General features: G+C 39.7%; 1 protein-coding gene and 1 long non-coding RNA gene across 4 annotated transcripts in view; one reads left to right on the top strand and one right to left on the bottom strand.

Moving 5' to 3' along the window:
* Positions 1-996: 996 nt before the first annotated feature.
* On the bottom strand, positions 997-10,145 carry LOC125911714 (uncharacterized). Its single transcript, XR_007454423.1, has 3 exons — positions 9,819-10,145; positions 9,106-9,154; positions 997-1,183 (listed from the first exon to the last, which is right to left on the bottom strand). It is a non-coding gene; the product is annotated as an uncharacterized LOC125911714 (long non-coding RNA).
* A 134-nt stretch (positions 10,146-10,279) lies between these two features.
* IWS1 (interacts with SUPT6H, CTD assembly factor 1) overlaps positions 10,280-16,982 on the top strand; it is a 40,688-nt gene continuing 33,985 nt past the window's right edge. For all 3 annotated transcript variants that reach the window (XR_007454418.1, XM_049615782.1, XM_049615783.1), the window contains exons 1-2: positions 10,280-10,523; positions 12,567-12,682. Coding sequence is in view for 2 of the 3 variants with exons in the window: in XM_049615782.1 (XP_049471739.1) it covers positions 10,490-10,523; positions 12,567-12,682 (150 nt within the window). In the remaining variant the exon portion in view is untranslated. The remainder of the gene's footprint in view (positions 10,524-12,566; positions 12,683-16,982) is intronic.

The following is a 16,982-nucleotide window of genomic DNA, read 5'->3' as shown; positions in this document are numbered from 1 at the left end:
GGGAGACACAGAATCTGAAACAGGCTCCAGGCTCTGAGCTGTCAGCACAGAGCCCGACGCGGGGCTCGAACCCACGGACCGCGAGATCATGACCTGAGCCGAAGTCCGCCGCTTAACCGACTGAGCCACCCAGGCGCCCCTGACTTGCATGTTTTAAAAATGACTAATGATGCTGAGCATCTTTCTGTGTGCTTTTTAGCCACTCATATATCTTCTTTGGAAAAATGTCTATTCAAGGCCTTTGTCTATATTTAAAATTGGGTGTTTTCCCTCTTCTTACTGAGTTGTAGAAGTTCTTCATGTATTCCAAATATTAAAAGCCCTTATCAGATTTGCAAAAGTGTTCTTCCATTCTGTGGGTTGCCTTTTCATTCCCCCGATAGTGATCCTTTGATGCACAGAAGGTTTTAGTTTAAAGGAAGTCCACTTTATGTATTTTTAATTTTGTTACCTTTGCTTTTGGTGTCATATTCAAGAAACCATTACTAAATTCAAGGTCATGTAGATTTGCTTCTAAGTTTTTTTTTTTTTCCTGAAAGTCTTATGGCTCTAGCTCTTATGTGTAGGTCTCTGATCCTTTTTAATTTTTGCATAAGGTGTAAGATAAAGGTCCAGCTTCATTTTTTTGTATGTGGATATCCAGTTTTCCCAACACTGTTTATTAAAGAGACTGTTCTTTTCTCATTGAATGGTCTTGGCGCCCTTGTCAAAAATCAGTTGACCATAGGGACACCTGGGTAGCTCAGTTGGTTAAGCATCCAACTTCTGCTCAGGTCATGATCTCACAAGTCGTGGGTTCAAGCCCCGTGTTGGGCTCTGTTCTGACAGTGTGAAGTTTGGAGCCTGCTTCAGATTCTGTGTCTCCCTTTTCTCTCTCTGCCCCTCCCCAGCTCATTCTCTCTCTCTCTCTCTCTCTCTCTCTCTCTCAAAAATAAATAAATATACAAAAATTTTTAAAAAATCAGTTGACCATAGATGTGAAGGTTATCTCTGGACTCTTTATTCTATTGGCCTATATGTCAATCTTTATGCCAATGCTATACTGTTTTGATAATGTAGCTTTGTAGTAAATTTTGAAATTAGGAAGTGTGAATCCTCCAATTTTGTTCTTATTCAAGATTATTTTGACTCTTCAGGAGTTCCTTGAAATTCCATATGAATTTTTGGATGGGTTTTTCCATTTCTGCAAAATAAAAATGCCGTTGAGATTTGATAGGGATTACATGGAGTGTGCATTTTGGGTAGTATCACCATCTTAACAATATTAAGTCTTCTGATCCACGAATATTAGATACCTTTTCATTTATTTATATCTTTTTTTATTGCTTTTGGCAATGTTTTATAGTTTTCAGTGCACAAGTCTTGCCCATCTTTGGTTAAATTTATTCCTAAGTACTTAATTCTTTTTGACACTATTGTAAATGGGTTGTTTTCTTAATTTTCTTTCTTTTCTTCTTTTTCATGACTAGTGTACATAAGTGAAACTAATGTTTGTGTTTTGTTTATGTCTTCTGCAACTTTGCTATCCATAGTAGCATTATTCACAGTAGCCAAAAGGTGGAAACTATTCAAGTGTCCACTAGCAGAAGAACGGATTTTTTTTAATTTTTTATTATATGAAATTTATTGTCAAATTAGTTTCCATAAGAATGGATTTTTTTAATGTGGTATAGACATACAGTCGAATATTATTTATCCATAAAAAAAAAAAAATGAAGTCCTGACACATGCGACAACACTGATGAGCCTTGAAAATATGCTAAGTGAAATAAGCCAGATACAAAAGGCAAAATACTGTATGATTCTACTTATATGGAACATATAGAATGACCAAATTCACTGAGAAAGAAAGGTTAGAAGTTACCAGGGCCTGTGGGGGAGGGAAAATGGGGAATTACTGCTTAATGGATACAGAGTTTCTGTTTGGAGTGATGAAAACATTTGGAAATACACAGGGGTGATGGTTACATAACTTTGTGAATGTAATTAATACCACTGAACTGTGCACTTAAAAATGGCTTAAAAGACAAGTTTTATGTTATATGTATTTTACCACAATTTTAAAGAATAGTAACAAAAAAAAAAAAAAAAAAGAAGAAGGCTATGAAAGTCACTTGGTTCAACCATGGTTCCAAAGCTGAATTCCTTTATGACAACTGGCAGTCTCAGTGGGGTCTCAGAACCCCAAACCCAAACCCAAACCAAACCAAACTGAAACAAAACAAAAACAAAGAATTTTTTTGTAACTTGAATAATTCTTCAGTCACACACGCATAATTATGTATTGAAGTGGGGTTTTGCTCAGGGAAGGGCACACATGTATGGTTTCTACACAAGGTGAGACCAGATGAGTCCATGAAGACATCTTTGCTTGGATCATCGGGATTGAAAATGAAGCCCAATCATAGCAAATTGACCTGGGTAGCTGCCACACCATGGGCAAGTGAGGACTGGAACTTCTAGCTTTCAAATTATGGGCTGTAACCTATGAGTGGGCTGTATCATTTGATATGACATGACAAAATTAAATAGAATCAACTAGAAGTTATCACATGGACCAAAACTAAGCATTATGTGTTATAAAAAACTTGACAGCCTTTTCCCATCCTCTTTCCTGGCCCCTAACAGACAACTGGTACATTGTTTCTCATAGAATTTTCAAATTTTTAAAATATACTTAGAAGCGACAACAAACATATGTTATCCTCCCCTTGTCACAAAAGATGGGATTCACTGTTCTGCATTTTGCATTTTTTTCACTGAATCCAGTTTAGAAAATTTTTTATAGCAGTACATAAGGGAGTTTCCTCATTTTTTGTTATAGCTACATAATATTCCATTGTATAAGTATATCATAATTTTGTGATCGTTCCTTTTTGGATATTTAGGTTATCTCCAAAATTTTGCAAGTAGTGTTGCAATTTTTGTAGATATGTAACTTGTACATGGTTAAGTATATTTGTAGGATACATTTGCTGAGGCATATGCATTTGTAATTTTTATAAACATTTCCAAACTGCCTTCTGTAGAGGGCTGTACAAATATACTCCCACAGCACCTGATGAAAGGGCCTCTTTCTCTATGGTCTCATCAATAGAATGTTAATCAGATTTTTGTAATCTGAGAAGTAAAAAATAATATCTCAATATGCTTTATTTGCTTTTATCTTATTTTGCTTTTATCTTATTTTAGGGTGAATATCTTTTCATGTATCTTAGAGCCACTAATCTTCTGTGAATTGTCATTATTTACCCATTTGTCTATTATTAGCCTTCCTATTGATTTCTTCTATAATCTCTTAGGGAGATTAGCCCTTGGTCTCTAATATGAGTTGAAAAAAAAATTCTTTTCTTAATCATTTATATTTTGATTGGACTAACGATGTGTTGTTTTTGCCATGTGCACATTTTAATTTTTATTAAATTTAATTTTATTAAATTTAAATTTATTAAATTAAACTTCTTTTAAGTTTTTATTTTAATATAGTTAAATGTTTCCATTTTTTTATGGCTTTTGGCTTTTCAATCTTTGTTGGAAAGTCATTTTCTGTTCATATTTACTAAGGAATTGTTAGGTTGGGTTTTTGTTTGCTGTTTTAGTTGTCCACATAAATAAAGTTATACCATTTATAGCATTTTATGAGTATTTTTTTACTTAATATAATGTGGATATCCACGTGAGAGCTAAAGATTCACTTCAATTATATTAGTGGCCATGTGGTAAGCCATGGTACCGGTGTTTAGTGATTCATTATCCGCTATTAATGAGCTTTCAAGTGAGTCTCTGTTTTCTTTTTTTTTTAATTTTTTAATTTTAATTTTAATTTTTTTATTTTTTCCAATGTATGAAGTTTATTGTCAAATTGGTTTCCATACAACACCCAGTGCTCATCCCAAGAGGTGCCCTCAATACCCATCACCCACCCTCCCCTCCCTCCCACCCCCCATCAACCCTCAGTTTGTTCTCAGTTTTTAAGAGTCTCTTATGCTTTGGCTCTCTCCCACTCTAACCTCTTTTTTTTTTTTTTTTTTTCTGTTTCTGTTAAGTTTCTCAGGATCCACATAAGAGTGAAACCATATGGTATCTGTCTTTCTCTGTATGGCTTATTTCACTTAGCATACATAACACTCTCCAGTTCCATTCATGTTGCTACAAAGGGCCATATTTCATTCTTTCTCATTGCCACATAGTACTCCATTGTGTATATAAACCACAGTTTCTTTATCTATTCATCAGTTGATGGACATTTAGGCTCTTTCCATAATTTGGCTATTGTTGAGAGTGCTGCTATAAACATTGGGGTACAAGTGCCCCTATGCATCAGTACTCCTGTATCCCTTGGGTAAATTCCTAGCAGTGCTATTGCTGGGTCATAGGGTAGGTCTATTTTTAATTTTCTGAGGAACCTCCACACTGCTTTCCAGAGCGGCTGCACCAATTTGCATTCCCACCAACAGTGCAAGAGGGTTCCCGTTTCTCCACATCCTCTCCAGCATCTATAGTCTCCTGATTTGTTCATTTTGGCCACTCTGATGGGCGTGAGGTGATATCTGAGTGTGGTTTTGATTTGTATTTCCCTGATGAGGAGCGACGTTGAGCATCTTTTCATGTGCCTGTTGGCCATCTGGATGTCTTCTTTAGAGAAGTGTCTATTCATGTTTTCTGCCCATTTCTTCACTGGGTTATTTGTTTTTCGGGTGTGGAGTTTGGTGAGCTCTTTGTAGATTTTGGATACTAGCCCTTTGTCCGATATGTCATTTGCAAATATCTTTTCCCATTCCGTTGGTTGCCTTTTAGTTTTGTTGGTTGCTTCCTTTGCTGTGCAGAAGCTTTTTATCTTCATAAGGTCCCAGTAGTTCATTTTTGCTTTTAATTCCCTTGCCTTTGGGGATGTGTCAAGTAAGAAATTGCTACGGCTGAGGTCAGAGAGGTCTTTTCCTGCTTTCTCCTCTAGGGTTTTGATGGTTTCCTGTCTCACATTCAGGTCCTTTATCCATTTTGAGTTTATTTTTGTGAATGGTGTGAGAAAGTGGTCTAGTTTCAATCTTTGCATGTAGCTGTCCAGTTCTCCCAGCACCATTTGTTAAAGAGACTGTCTTTTTTCCATTGGATATTCTTTCCTGCTTTGTCAAAGATTAGTTGGCCATACGTTTGTGGGTCCAGTTCTGGGGTTTCTATTCTATTCCATTGGTCTATGTGTCTGTTTTTGTGCCAATACCATGCTGTCTTGATGATGACAGCTTTGTAGTAGAGGTTAAAGTCTGGGATTGTGATGCCTCCTGCTTTGGTCTTCTTCTTCAAAATTACTTTGGCTATTCGGGGCCTTTTGTGGTTCCATATGAATTTTAGGATTGCTTGTTCTAGTTTCGAGAAGAATGCTGGTGCAATTTTGATTGGGATTGCATTGAATGTGTAGATAGCTTTGGGTAGTATTGACATTTTGACAATATTTATTCTTCCAATCCATGAGCATGGAATGTTTTTCCATTTCTTTCTATCTTCTTCAATTTCCTTCATAAGCTTTCTATAGTTTTCAGCATACAGATCTTTTACATCTTTGGTTAGATTTATTCCTAGGTATTTTATGCTTCTTGGTGCAATTGTGAATGGGATCAGTTACTTTATTTGTCTTTCTGTTGCTTCATTATTAGTGTATAAGAATGCAACTGATTTCTGTACATTGGTTTTGTATCCTGCAACTTTGCTGAATTCATGTATCAGTTCTAGCAGATTTCTGGTGGAGTCTACCGGATTTCCATGTATAATATCATGTCATCTGCAAAAAGTGAAAGCTTGACTTCATCTTTGCCAATTTTGATGCCTTTGATTTCCTTTTGTTGTCTGATTGCTGATGCTAGAACTTCCAACACTATGTTAAACAACAGCGGTGAGAGTGGACACCCCTGTCGTGTTCCTGATCTCAGGGAAAAAGCTCTCAGTTTTTTTCCCATTGAGGATGATGTTAGCTGTGGGTTTTTCATAAATGGCTTTTATGATCTTTAAGTATGTTCCTTCTATCCCGACTTTCTCGAGGGTTTTTATTAAGAAAGTGTGCTGAATTTTGTCAAAGGCCTTTTCTGCATCGATTGACAGGATCATATGGTTCTTATCTTTTCTTTTATTAATGTGATGTATCACGTTGATTGATTTGCGAATGTTGAACCAGCCCTGCATCCCAGGAATGAATCCCACTTGATCATGGTGAATAATTCTTTTTATATGCTGTTGAATTCGATTTGCTAGTGTCTTATTGAGAATTTTTGCATCCATATTCATCAGGGATATTGGCCTGTAGTTCTCTTTTTTTACTGGGTCTCTGTCTGGTTTAGGTATCAAAGTAGTACTGGCTTCATAGAATGAGTCTGGAAGTTTTCCTTCCCTTTCTATTTTTTGGAATAGCTTGAGAAGGATAGGTATTATCTCTGCTTTAAACGTCTGGTAGAAGTCCCCTGGGAAGCCATCTGGTCCTGGACTCTTATTTGTTGGAAGATTTTTGATAACCAATTCAATTTCTTTGCTGGTTATGGGTCTGTTCAAGCTTTCTATTTCCTCCTGATTGAGTTTTGGAAGCGTGTGGGTGTTTAGGGATTTGTCCATTTCTTTCAGGTTGTCCAGTTTGTTGGCATATAATTTTTCATAGTATTCCATGATAATTGCTTGTATCTCTGAGGGATTGGTTGTAATAATTCCATTTGCATTCATGATTTTATCTATTTGGGTCATCTCCCTTTTCTTTTTGAGAAGCCTGGCTAGAGGTTTATCAATTTTGTTTATTTTTTCAAAAACCCAACTCTTGGTTTCGTTGATCTGCTCTATAGTTTTTTTAGATTCTATATTGTTTATTTCTGCTCTGATCTTTATTATTTCTCTTCTGCTGGATTTAGGCTGTCTTTGCTGTTCTGCTTCTATTTCCTTTAGGTGTGCTGTTAGATTTTGTATTTGGGATTTTTCTTGTTTCTTGAGATGAGTCTCTGTTTTCAGTATTACAAAGGGGCGGGACAAACCTTAGGTGTGTCCTGGTGAGTTGCGAGGCTGGAATGTGAGAGAAGGACCACGGGGCCAGGTGTGGAGGCTTAGGATGTACTCGTGCCATTGGTCTTTGGATTAGTGGGGGCCCCCTAGTGGCTCAAGCACAAGGAGGATGGTCAGACGTGGAGACCTGGCTTCTCTGACATAGAACAATAAAACTAAGGGGTCTTGAAATCTTCTGATTCAACACTCTCATCTGACACATGAGGAAACTGAGACTCAAAGGGGGCTCAGCAAGCACAATAAGCCCAGAGCTTGGCCCAGAACCCAGATCTCTGAGCCCCGGGTCGCAGCTCTGCCAGTGTCAAGCCACTTCATATATGGTGTGACCTCACTCCCGGAAACGTGTGGCAAGTTACAGTTGTCTCAAAAGGCTGACCGAATAAATCTTGCATGTACTTAGTGTCTCTAGGTTATCATCCAAGGAAAAGAGTGGACTGCTGCAAGCCCTTCCTCCCTTCATCTCTTCTCTGTCCTTAGTATCTTTTGTGGGAGAAACAGCCTCCCTTTTGGGTGCATCTCCCCCACCACCAGCATGGACCAACCATGATGGGGCTGGAGTGGGGCCTGGGGATTGGAGAAACACCAGCCCTTAAAAGGCAAGGCAGCCAAAACTCAGAAAGGCACATCTGTGTTGCTCTAGTATTTCTCTATCAGGGGGCCCTAAGGGACAGCCAGCTGGTGAAAAGGCTCTGGGAAACTCTCCTGGACCTGTGTTTACATTGACAAGCACACAGCTTTAACTAAACCTCTGTTTATTTAGTTCAAAAGGTTTGTCCTGTCTCACTAACTATGGTATTGGCTTCCTGAGTACAAAAACTAGATCTGATACTTCTTTGTAGCCTTCTGGGTCTCAGCACATTGCTGCACGTTCAGTCGGCTTCTGTCTCTCTCCAAACCACTGGGGCAGTTAGAATCTTTATGTGAAAATTCAGTAATTATTCTCACTTGGCAATGAGAAAGAATGAAATCTGGCCATTTGCAGCAATGTGGATGGAGCTGGAGGGTATTATGCTAAGTGAAATAAGTCAGGCAGAGAAAGACAGACACCATATGTTTTCACTCATATGTGGATCCTGAGAAACTTAACAGAAGACCAGGGGCGGGAGGGAAGGGGGAAAAAAAGTTACAGAGAGGGAGGGAGGCAAACCTTAAGAGACTCTTAAATACTGAGAACAAACTGAGGGTTGATGGGGGGTGGGGGAAAGGGGAAAGTGGGTGATGGGCACTGAGGAGGGCACCTGTTGGGATGAGCACTGGGTGTTGTATGGAAACCAATTTGAAAATAAATTATATTTAATATCAAAAATAAGTAAAATTCACTAATTATTTTCCTGCAATTGCATTGTTTAGTCCAATCAGTTTAATGGCTGTTGGTCTTGTCCCTCCAGTGAAATTATAAGCTCTTTACAGCAGGATTTGCATTGGGTTCCCTTCCACTGAAACTTCCTAATCATCTTGCTTTATTTACACAGGTACAATCTCACCCATTCTCACCTGCTCTCTTCCAAAGAGAGCCTAGATTCTGGGGTCTCCTCTATCAAAGGAAGGAAAGTTAATATTTTAATCTTATACCTTTGGTTTAATCTTATACCTTATACCTTTGTTAATTTCTTATTCTGATTCTCATAAAAGCCTGAGAAAATGTCATTCCCACAGTTGGGGGCAGACTTAGATTTCAAAGCTGTTTCTATTACCCAGGGAAAGGGATGAACTCTTACAAGAAAATAAGAATTTCTAGGGAGAAACCACCCCTCTCTCTTCCTTCCCTTTCCATGTCCATTTCTGGAGCCTAGAACTGGGTTCTTCCAGCATCCTCTTACTGGTTAACAAAGGGTTCAAGGATTATCAAAGCAGGAATGTGTCGTGAGTAAGAGTACTTTGAGCACTTATAGCAGAGCTGGCATGGGAGAATCCACATCTCTCAAGCCCAGGGTAGGAGATAGACTTTCCAGGGCACCACATGAGGCCTTACAACAAGCTAGGCATACCCAGAAATCCAGTCTAAGATGTATGCTTTGCTAACAAAAGATCCAATGTATGCAGGTCTACACCTTCTGGGGAATCTTTGCTTACCTGTACTGGCCCTCTTCTAATCAAAAGGCAGGAACATTCTCTGCTTTGTCTAAGGCAAAAACAAACAAGGAAATGGATTTTATTCAGATTGTGATAGGGAGAGCACTCCAGATATGAAAATCACAATGTCTACACAGGTTGTTTCTGCCTTAGATTTTCATAGGAAGAAAAGTGGGATGATGTATACTTGAGATTGATTTACAAGCAGAAGTTCCAGTCAGGTGAACAGAAAAGTGCTTATCTCTGTGTCTAGGTAGTTTCAGGGGGGAGGGCAGAATTCTAATCTCAGCAAAACATTCATGAAACAGAGAACAGGAAGTTGCGGGGTCTGAGTCTGACCTTATGAGCAGGCTCAGACAAAAGGGGAGGTCTTTACCTGGCCTTGTCAAAGGTGAACAAAGGGTCAGGAAAGAGTGGAGCGTGAGTTTTATCTAGGTCATAGGCAGAAGAGTGGTTCTTCACAGTAAGCGGTTGCGAGATAAGTGATAAGTCAGGAAGTTTCTTAACCATTGCTATTCACCAAGGGCATGGGACTCAAGTAAAGTTTAACAATGTCTTTTATCAGGGGACCTATCTGGAAGCAAAAACTTGTACTTCCTATTGTTGACCAAATGGCTTCTTAAGACGGAAACTGAGTCGTTAAAGATACAAGAAAGGAAAAAAAAAGATGCCTTGCAAGGCGGCCCTTTCAATCACGCCAGTTAGTAACGCACCAGAGCTCCCTAGGCTTTGAACTACAAGTCCCAGAAAGCAACGTGCCACTTCCTTCCCGTACTAAGGGCGGGAATCAAGCGCCTCGCTGCATGACGGGAACCCTGATTATTTGGCCGTAGGATGCAGATGTAATTGTAGCGTGTCTTCATTTTCCAAAAGCGTGACTCAGAAGATCCTGAACCAAGGCGCGCGAAAAGAGAACCGATAAAGTAACATTAACATCTCCGCGGGGGACAGACCCGATCCCTCTAAAGGAAGGTATTTAACTGAAGCCAGAGCGCCCGCTCAATTTACCCAGGAGTCTCCTTTCCGGCCACGCTGTGCGTCATTACCGTTGCGTCTTTTCATTGGCCAGATAGTAGGGGACGACGCCTGCGCGCTGCATCCCTTTGAGGGTCGTGGGCAGACGCCATTTTGGCCCCAGAGGTGTTTCTGGGAAGCAGATCGCCGAACCGCACTCCTGCTGGCCTGTCGGGTACGGCCTCTTGTGCCGCGGCTTTTAGTGTTTGCGACTGCTGCTGCTGCGGTTTTATTCTCCTCATCCTCGAAACCCTCTAGTCGAGCGGGAGCCTCTGAGCACTGGGCCGCGCCATTGGGGCTCACACCGCCAGGAAGGAGGTGACGGGGGCGGCGCGGGGCGCGGACACTCCCCGCCGAGAGCCCGCCTGCCATGGATTCGGAATATTACAGCGGCGACCAGTCAGGTGGGGCAGGGACTTGGGGGACAAGGCTGGGGGTCGAAGTGGTTATTCCGCGGGGCTTGATCTCTCACCCCCGTGGGGTAGGGGAGGGAGGCCCTGGAGAGGTTCCCTCCCCGACGGAGCCCTCCGAGGACAGTGAGGTGAAGCTCAAAGAGCCCGTCGGTCTGCTGCGACCCCGAAGTTAGAACCTTGGAGAGGGGATTCTAGACGGAGAGCCGTCTTCTGAATCGGCGAAGGTTTTTGCTGAAACTGGGAAGCTACTTTCATACAAAAACCGCTTCTGTGTGCCTATCCTAGGGAAGGTCTCTCCTGTTAGGGGATTTTTTTTTTTTTCTTTTTTTCGGGAGTTGCGAGCGTCTTGCGAGAATTGAAGGGAGCGGTTCGTTGGGGGGTGCGGGATCTTTCCTAGACTTCTCACTTGGAATTAGAGCTAGCTTAATCTCGCTTGCAACATTGGTTTCGAAGTAAGGAAGACGTAAGACCTTTGTTTGAGTTGTGTAAGTATTTTAGGGTCAGGCGTGTACGACTGGCACTCACTGGTGATTTTGTGCCTTTACTTCACTTGAGATCTTTCCTCTTTGTCCTCACTTAAGTTTGATCTCCTTCCTCGTCTTGTTTATTCGGTAAACACTGGGCACCCCCTTTGCTAACACTGTGCTAGGCACCGGAGATCGAAAGACAAATAAGGCAGTTATCTAGTGGGGAAGAACGTTATGTTTCCTTTCACTTTGCATCCAAGTTCCATTAGGTATTCTCTGTCAGGAGTGCCTGAATATCTAAATGTTAATAATCTCTTTTCTGTTTCGAGTTCGCTTCGATTCCATACGTATGATAGCGAATAGTAGTAGGACTACAAACGCGTTTCCAGGCATGCACTGCTGTTTTGCCTAAAATGTTTGCCTGGTGTTTTCAGTTCGTTCTAAATTACTTTTAAATTATTTTTCAAGTAAGGAAGTACATGTAATACATGTAGATGAACTAAGTGCTATAGAAGACTTGAAAAAAATTAACAGTTACCTGATTTTTCATACTTTAAAAAATATTTATCTCCATATTCTTAACTTGTGCTCTTTCTTGTTGCATCATTTTTAGGTATTCCATAATGATTTCTTATTGTGCTAGGACAGGATTTTAGCCTCTTATGTGCCCTCTTCCCCACACTCTCACTAGTGTAGCATAATTGTTCGTTACATTTCAGAATTATTGTTTGTAATTTGACTGTGTAAATATTCTTTACTCCTTAGCCAAGTAGAGTAGCTCATTAGTACGATAGTGATTTCATTCTTATACAACTTTTTTGGTTTTCCTGTAGTTGACTGTTTCATTTTTAAAGTTTTGTTTATTTTTATTAAACTTCTAACCGAGTCTTCCCATATTCTCCAACAGCCCTAAATCCCTCTCACAATACAATTTTACTTTGTTTTTAAAGTATTGGGTAAAGGTAGGTAGCAACTCATTTTTACCATTTTGCAATAGCACAGTGTATGCGTTACTTTAAGGAGTTTATACTGTTTCTGTACTGGAGTTCCTTGTGCTCTTCATTCATAAATATTTACTGTACTGTACCAGGCAGTGTTCTGGGCTCCAGGGATTCAGCAGTGAACCAAAATCCTTGCTCTTTTGGCCCTTTCATTCAAGTGAGGAAAGACCCACATTAAACAAAATAACTTGGTAAGTCGTGTAGTACATTAGAAGGTGGTAAGTAAGGGCTGTGGAGAGAATAGAGTCAGTTTTTAATATAAAGTTGAAATAGTCAAAGAGCACACTGTTATTTAGAGGTTGTTGATTTGGTCCTTAGTGATGTTTCTTCAGCCTCACGTTTCTTCTATGACGTATTTTCTGCTGCCACATGCGTCACAATACACGTTCTGATGGTGTTTATGTAAGCATTATACTTTTGCTTTGTTCTCAACATTAGTCTCATTAGTTATGCTTCGTCAGTGGTAACCTTTGCTCTTACATTACTCTTGATGCATTGTGTTCATTTCGGTTGTAGATGTTCTCCATCTTACACCTTAAGTGGGTTTTTGTTTTATTTTTAAGCAGATGATGGTGGCGCTACCCCAGTACAGGATGAACGGGATTCAGGGTCAGACGTTGAGGATGATGTAAATGAGCAACACTCTGGATCAGACACTGGAAGTGTAGAACGTCATTCAGAGGTATTGGCTAAACAACATCTTTGGGGAGGCTTTTCCCTTGCGTTCTGTGAGACATGTTTTATTTAGGAGTTGTAGAGCTCCTGTCACGTGGTATAGGCTTCAAACCCTGGGAGTAAAGGGTTTTAAATTAATAGAGAACTGCTTTAAAAATAAACAGGGATAGTCTGGTTTGGTAGGACATCACAGGGAAATAATTTCTGATTGGGTCCCCTTTCAGATATTAGGCAGTTTTCAAATGTGCATATTGATTCAGAAAATGAGCCAGGGCCTTTGATATTTGACTAGGCCTCCCCATTCCCAAAATGATGTCTTAGGGGGGCAGTGAGCATTTACAAGCTGAAGACATGCCAGTTGAAAGAAAATGGGGTTTTCATCACCTATTGGGATTTGACTTTCTCATTCTGAACTTTTCCAGCATAGAATGCATTTGACAAGCAAATATAATTTAAAAAGCTGTTTTTGCATAATACAGAGTAGTATTGGATCTTACATGTAGCATTTCAATATATTTGGCCTAATAAATATTTTTAAAACTATTTAATTTGCTTCCCTGGTTATACAGTCTGTACTATACAATGTTAATAAAGTTGAGACAGTTTACAATAAGTTTGTTATAAGTTTTTGTTAAACACAAACTGAAACTCATGGGAATGATAAGATGACCAAATTTTTTTTTTTTTTTAAGGAGTTCATTTGGCATATATTTTGCTTGATTACAGAAGAATGGAAAATTGTCCAATTTTGAGATTGTATTATTGATTCTGTCCTTTAATAATGTCATTAGTGTATTTATATATCTAACAAATATTTATTGAGCACCCATTATGTGTCAGGCTCTTTTGACCTACCTGGGACTAAATGAGGTCTCATCATCACCAAAATGCTTCTCTTCTTAGATTTATTTTTCAGTAGGGGGAGAAAGACATTAAACAGTATTCATTTTGGGGGCACCTGGCTGGCTCAGTTGGTTAAGAATCTGACTCTTGATTTTGGCGCAGGTCATGATCTCACGGTTCATGGGATCGTGCCCTATGTCAAAGCTCCGTGCTGACAGTGCAGAGTCTGCTTGGGATTCTCTCTCTGCCCCTCGCCTTGGGTGTGCATGTGTGCTCTCTCTCTTTCAAAATAAAAACTTTAAACAGTATTCATTTTTTAAAAATGTGCAGTTTGGGGCGCCTGGGTGGCGCAGTCGGTTAAGCGTCCGACTTCAGCCAGGTCACGATCTCGCGGTCCGTGAGTTCGAGCCCCGCGTCAGGCTCTGGGCTGATGGCTCGGAGCCTGGAGCCTGTTTCCGATTCTGTGTCTCCCTCTCTCTCTGCCCCTCCCCCGTTCATGCTCTGTCTCTCTCTGTCCCAAAAATAAAAATAAATAAACGTTGAAAAAAAAAAATAAAAAAAAAAATGTGCAGTTTGTTAAGAGATGATAAGTGCTGTGGAGAAAGAAGAATGTTAGAGCAAGGTGAAGGGTGCCAGAATAGAAGGCAGGTTTTGTTGTTAAATAGGGAGGTACATGTAAGCCTCATTAAGAAAGTGACTTTCAGATCAAGGCGTGAAGGGTGGTAAAGGAATATCCACATGGCTGTGTAGAGGAACACACACACACACACACACACACACACATACATACACACAGCATTCCAGGCAAAGACCCTAAGGTGTGAATGTGCTTGATGTCTTCAAGGAACACCAAGGAGCCAGAGGGGCAGGGTAGGTAAGTAGGGGGCACTCGAGATGAGAGGCTAAATGGACTGGGAGAAAGGCTTATCTTTTAGTTATGTTTAGTTTTTTAGTGGTTATGATGCCCCTCAGTTTTTTGTATGCTCCTACGCATTTAGACTAAATTCTAATAATGTATTGATTGATACGTAGAAATTACTTGATAACGTAAATGTTGTTACAGTTTATTTAGTGCGTAGCTTCTCATTAAAGTTTCCACTTTGGAAACTAGCATGAGAAGATTGGCTCATGGCTTCGTGCTTTAGTTATAAATGTAATGTAGGCTTACCTTTAAGCATCTTCAACTACTTTTTTGTAATCAACTGGATTCTAAATAAATGTGCATGTTAAAAATTTGGGAACTATATTAAAGCTTAAAGAAGATCCTGAGACAAAAGGAAAAATCGGGGGTTCCTGGGTGGCTCAGCTGGTTAAGCACCCGACTTTGGCTCAGGTCATGATCTCATGGTTCATGGGTTTGAGCCCTGCATCAGGCTCTGCACTGACAGCTCAGCCTGGAGCCTGCTTTGGATTCTGTGTCCCTCTCTTTTCTCTCTGCCCCTCTCCCACTTGTCCTCTCTTTCTCTCTCTCTCTGAAAAATAAACATTAAAAAAAAATAAAGGAAAAATCAGTAATACCCTATTTTAAAAATCTTGGTATTTTGTTCATTTTGGTTTTTTCTGCATCCTCTGATCTTGAAAACTATCACTTGTCTTTTTTTAAAAACCACTTATTGAGATAAATTTACATACCATACAGTTCACCCGTTCAAAATATGCAATTCAAGGGTCTTTAGTATACTCACAGTAGTGCAGCCATCACCGTAGTCCATTTTAGAGTATTTTTATCACTTGAAAATGAAACCCTATAGCTGTTACCTGCTTATCACTCCCTGCCCCCATTCTTCCCTGTTCTGGACATTTCATATGAATGAAAATATATAATATGCAGTCTTTTGTGATTGGCTCTTTTATTAAACATGGTATTTTCAAGGTTTGTTGTAAACCATATATGTTGGGCATATGTATATAGCATATCCATATATATATATTGTAGCATGTATTGGTACTTTTTGTGATAACATTCCTTATATAGATAAACCACATTTGTTTATCCATTTGTCAGTTGGTGGACATTTAAGTTTTTACCTTTTGGCTATTAGGTGAAGTGCTTCTGTAAACATTTATGTAGAAGTTTTTGTGTGGACATATGTTATTTCTCTTGGGTATGTTCCTAGGAGTGGAATTACTGGGCCATATGGTAATTTTATTCTCAGTTGAAGAACCCCTCAAGCTGTTTTCCAGGTTGGCTGCACCATTTTACATTCCCACCAGTAGCGTATGAAGGTTCTGATTTCTCTGTATCCTTACCAACTCTTGTTATTACCTGACTCCTTGGTAATAGACATCTTAATGGATATGCAGTATTATCTCATTGTGGTTTTAATTTGCATTTCTCTGAAGAGTAATGATGTTCAGTGTCTATGTAGGTGGATCTTCTTGGAGAAATGTCCATTCAGATCCCTCATTCATTTTTTAGTTGGGCAATTTTTCTTGTTATTGAGCTGTAAGAGTTCTTTAAATAGTATGGATACAGTCCCTTATTAGGTGACTGATATGCACATATTTTTTCCCATTACATGAGTTACCTTTTCACTTTAGTGTGCTTTCACACACAAAAGTTTCTTATTTTAATGAAGTTCAATTTATGGGTTTATTTTCCTTGTATTGCTTGTGTTTTTAGTGGCATGTCTAAACATTCTTTGCCAAATCCAAGGTCATGAAGATTTACCCCTATGTTTTAAGAGTTTTATAGCTTTAGCTCTTACAGATCTTTGGTTGATTTTGAGTTAATTTTTGTATATTCTGTGAGATAAGGATCAGGTTCCATTCTTTTGCATGTGGATGTCTAGTTGTCTCAGCACTATTTGTTGAAGAGAATTTTCTTTCCTCATTGAATGGTCTTGGTGCTCTTGTCAAAAATCAGTTGACTATAGGGGCTCCTGGGTGGCTCAGTTGGTTAAGCGTCTGACTTTGGCTCAGGTCATGATCTCGTGGTTTGTGAGTTTGAGCCCCATATGGGGCTTGTGCTTGCAGCTTGGAGCCTGTAGCCTGCTTGCAATTCTGTGTCTCCCTCTCTCTCTGCCCCACCTCCACTCAGGCGCGCGCTCTCTCTCTCTCTCTCTCTCTCTCTCTCTCAAATAAACATTAAAAAAAAAAATCAGTTGGCCGTGGATATAAGGGTTTATTTCTGGATCTCCAGTTCTAATTCGTTCATATCTGTGTCTGTACTTACACCAATACCATAGTACCTTGAGTAAGTTTTGAAATCAAGGAGTGTGAATGCTACTTTGTTCTTTTCTAACGTTTTATTTCTTCTGGGTCCCTTGCAATTACATATGTATTTTATTTTAAAAAATTTTTTTTATTAATGTTTATTTTTGAGAGAGAGAGACAGAGACAGAGTGCGAGCTGGGGAGGGGTTGAGAGAGAGAGAGAGAGAGGGAAACACCAAATCTGAAGCAAGCTCCAGGCTCTAAGCTGTCAGCACAGAGCCCAACGTGGGGCTTGAACCAACGGAACTG

Source organism: Panthera uncia, assembly GCF_023721935.1.
Source record: "Panthera uncia isolate 11264 chromosome C1 unlocalized genomic scaffold, Puncia_PCG_1.0 HiC_scaffold_3, whole genome shotgun sequence".
Classification (NCBI taxonomy): domain Eukaryota; kingdom Metazoa; phylum Chordata; class Mammalia; order Carnivora; family Felidae; genus Panthera; species Panthera uncia.
This window is presented reverse-complemented; position numbering and strand designations above follow the sequence as displayed.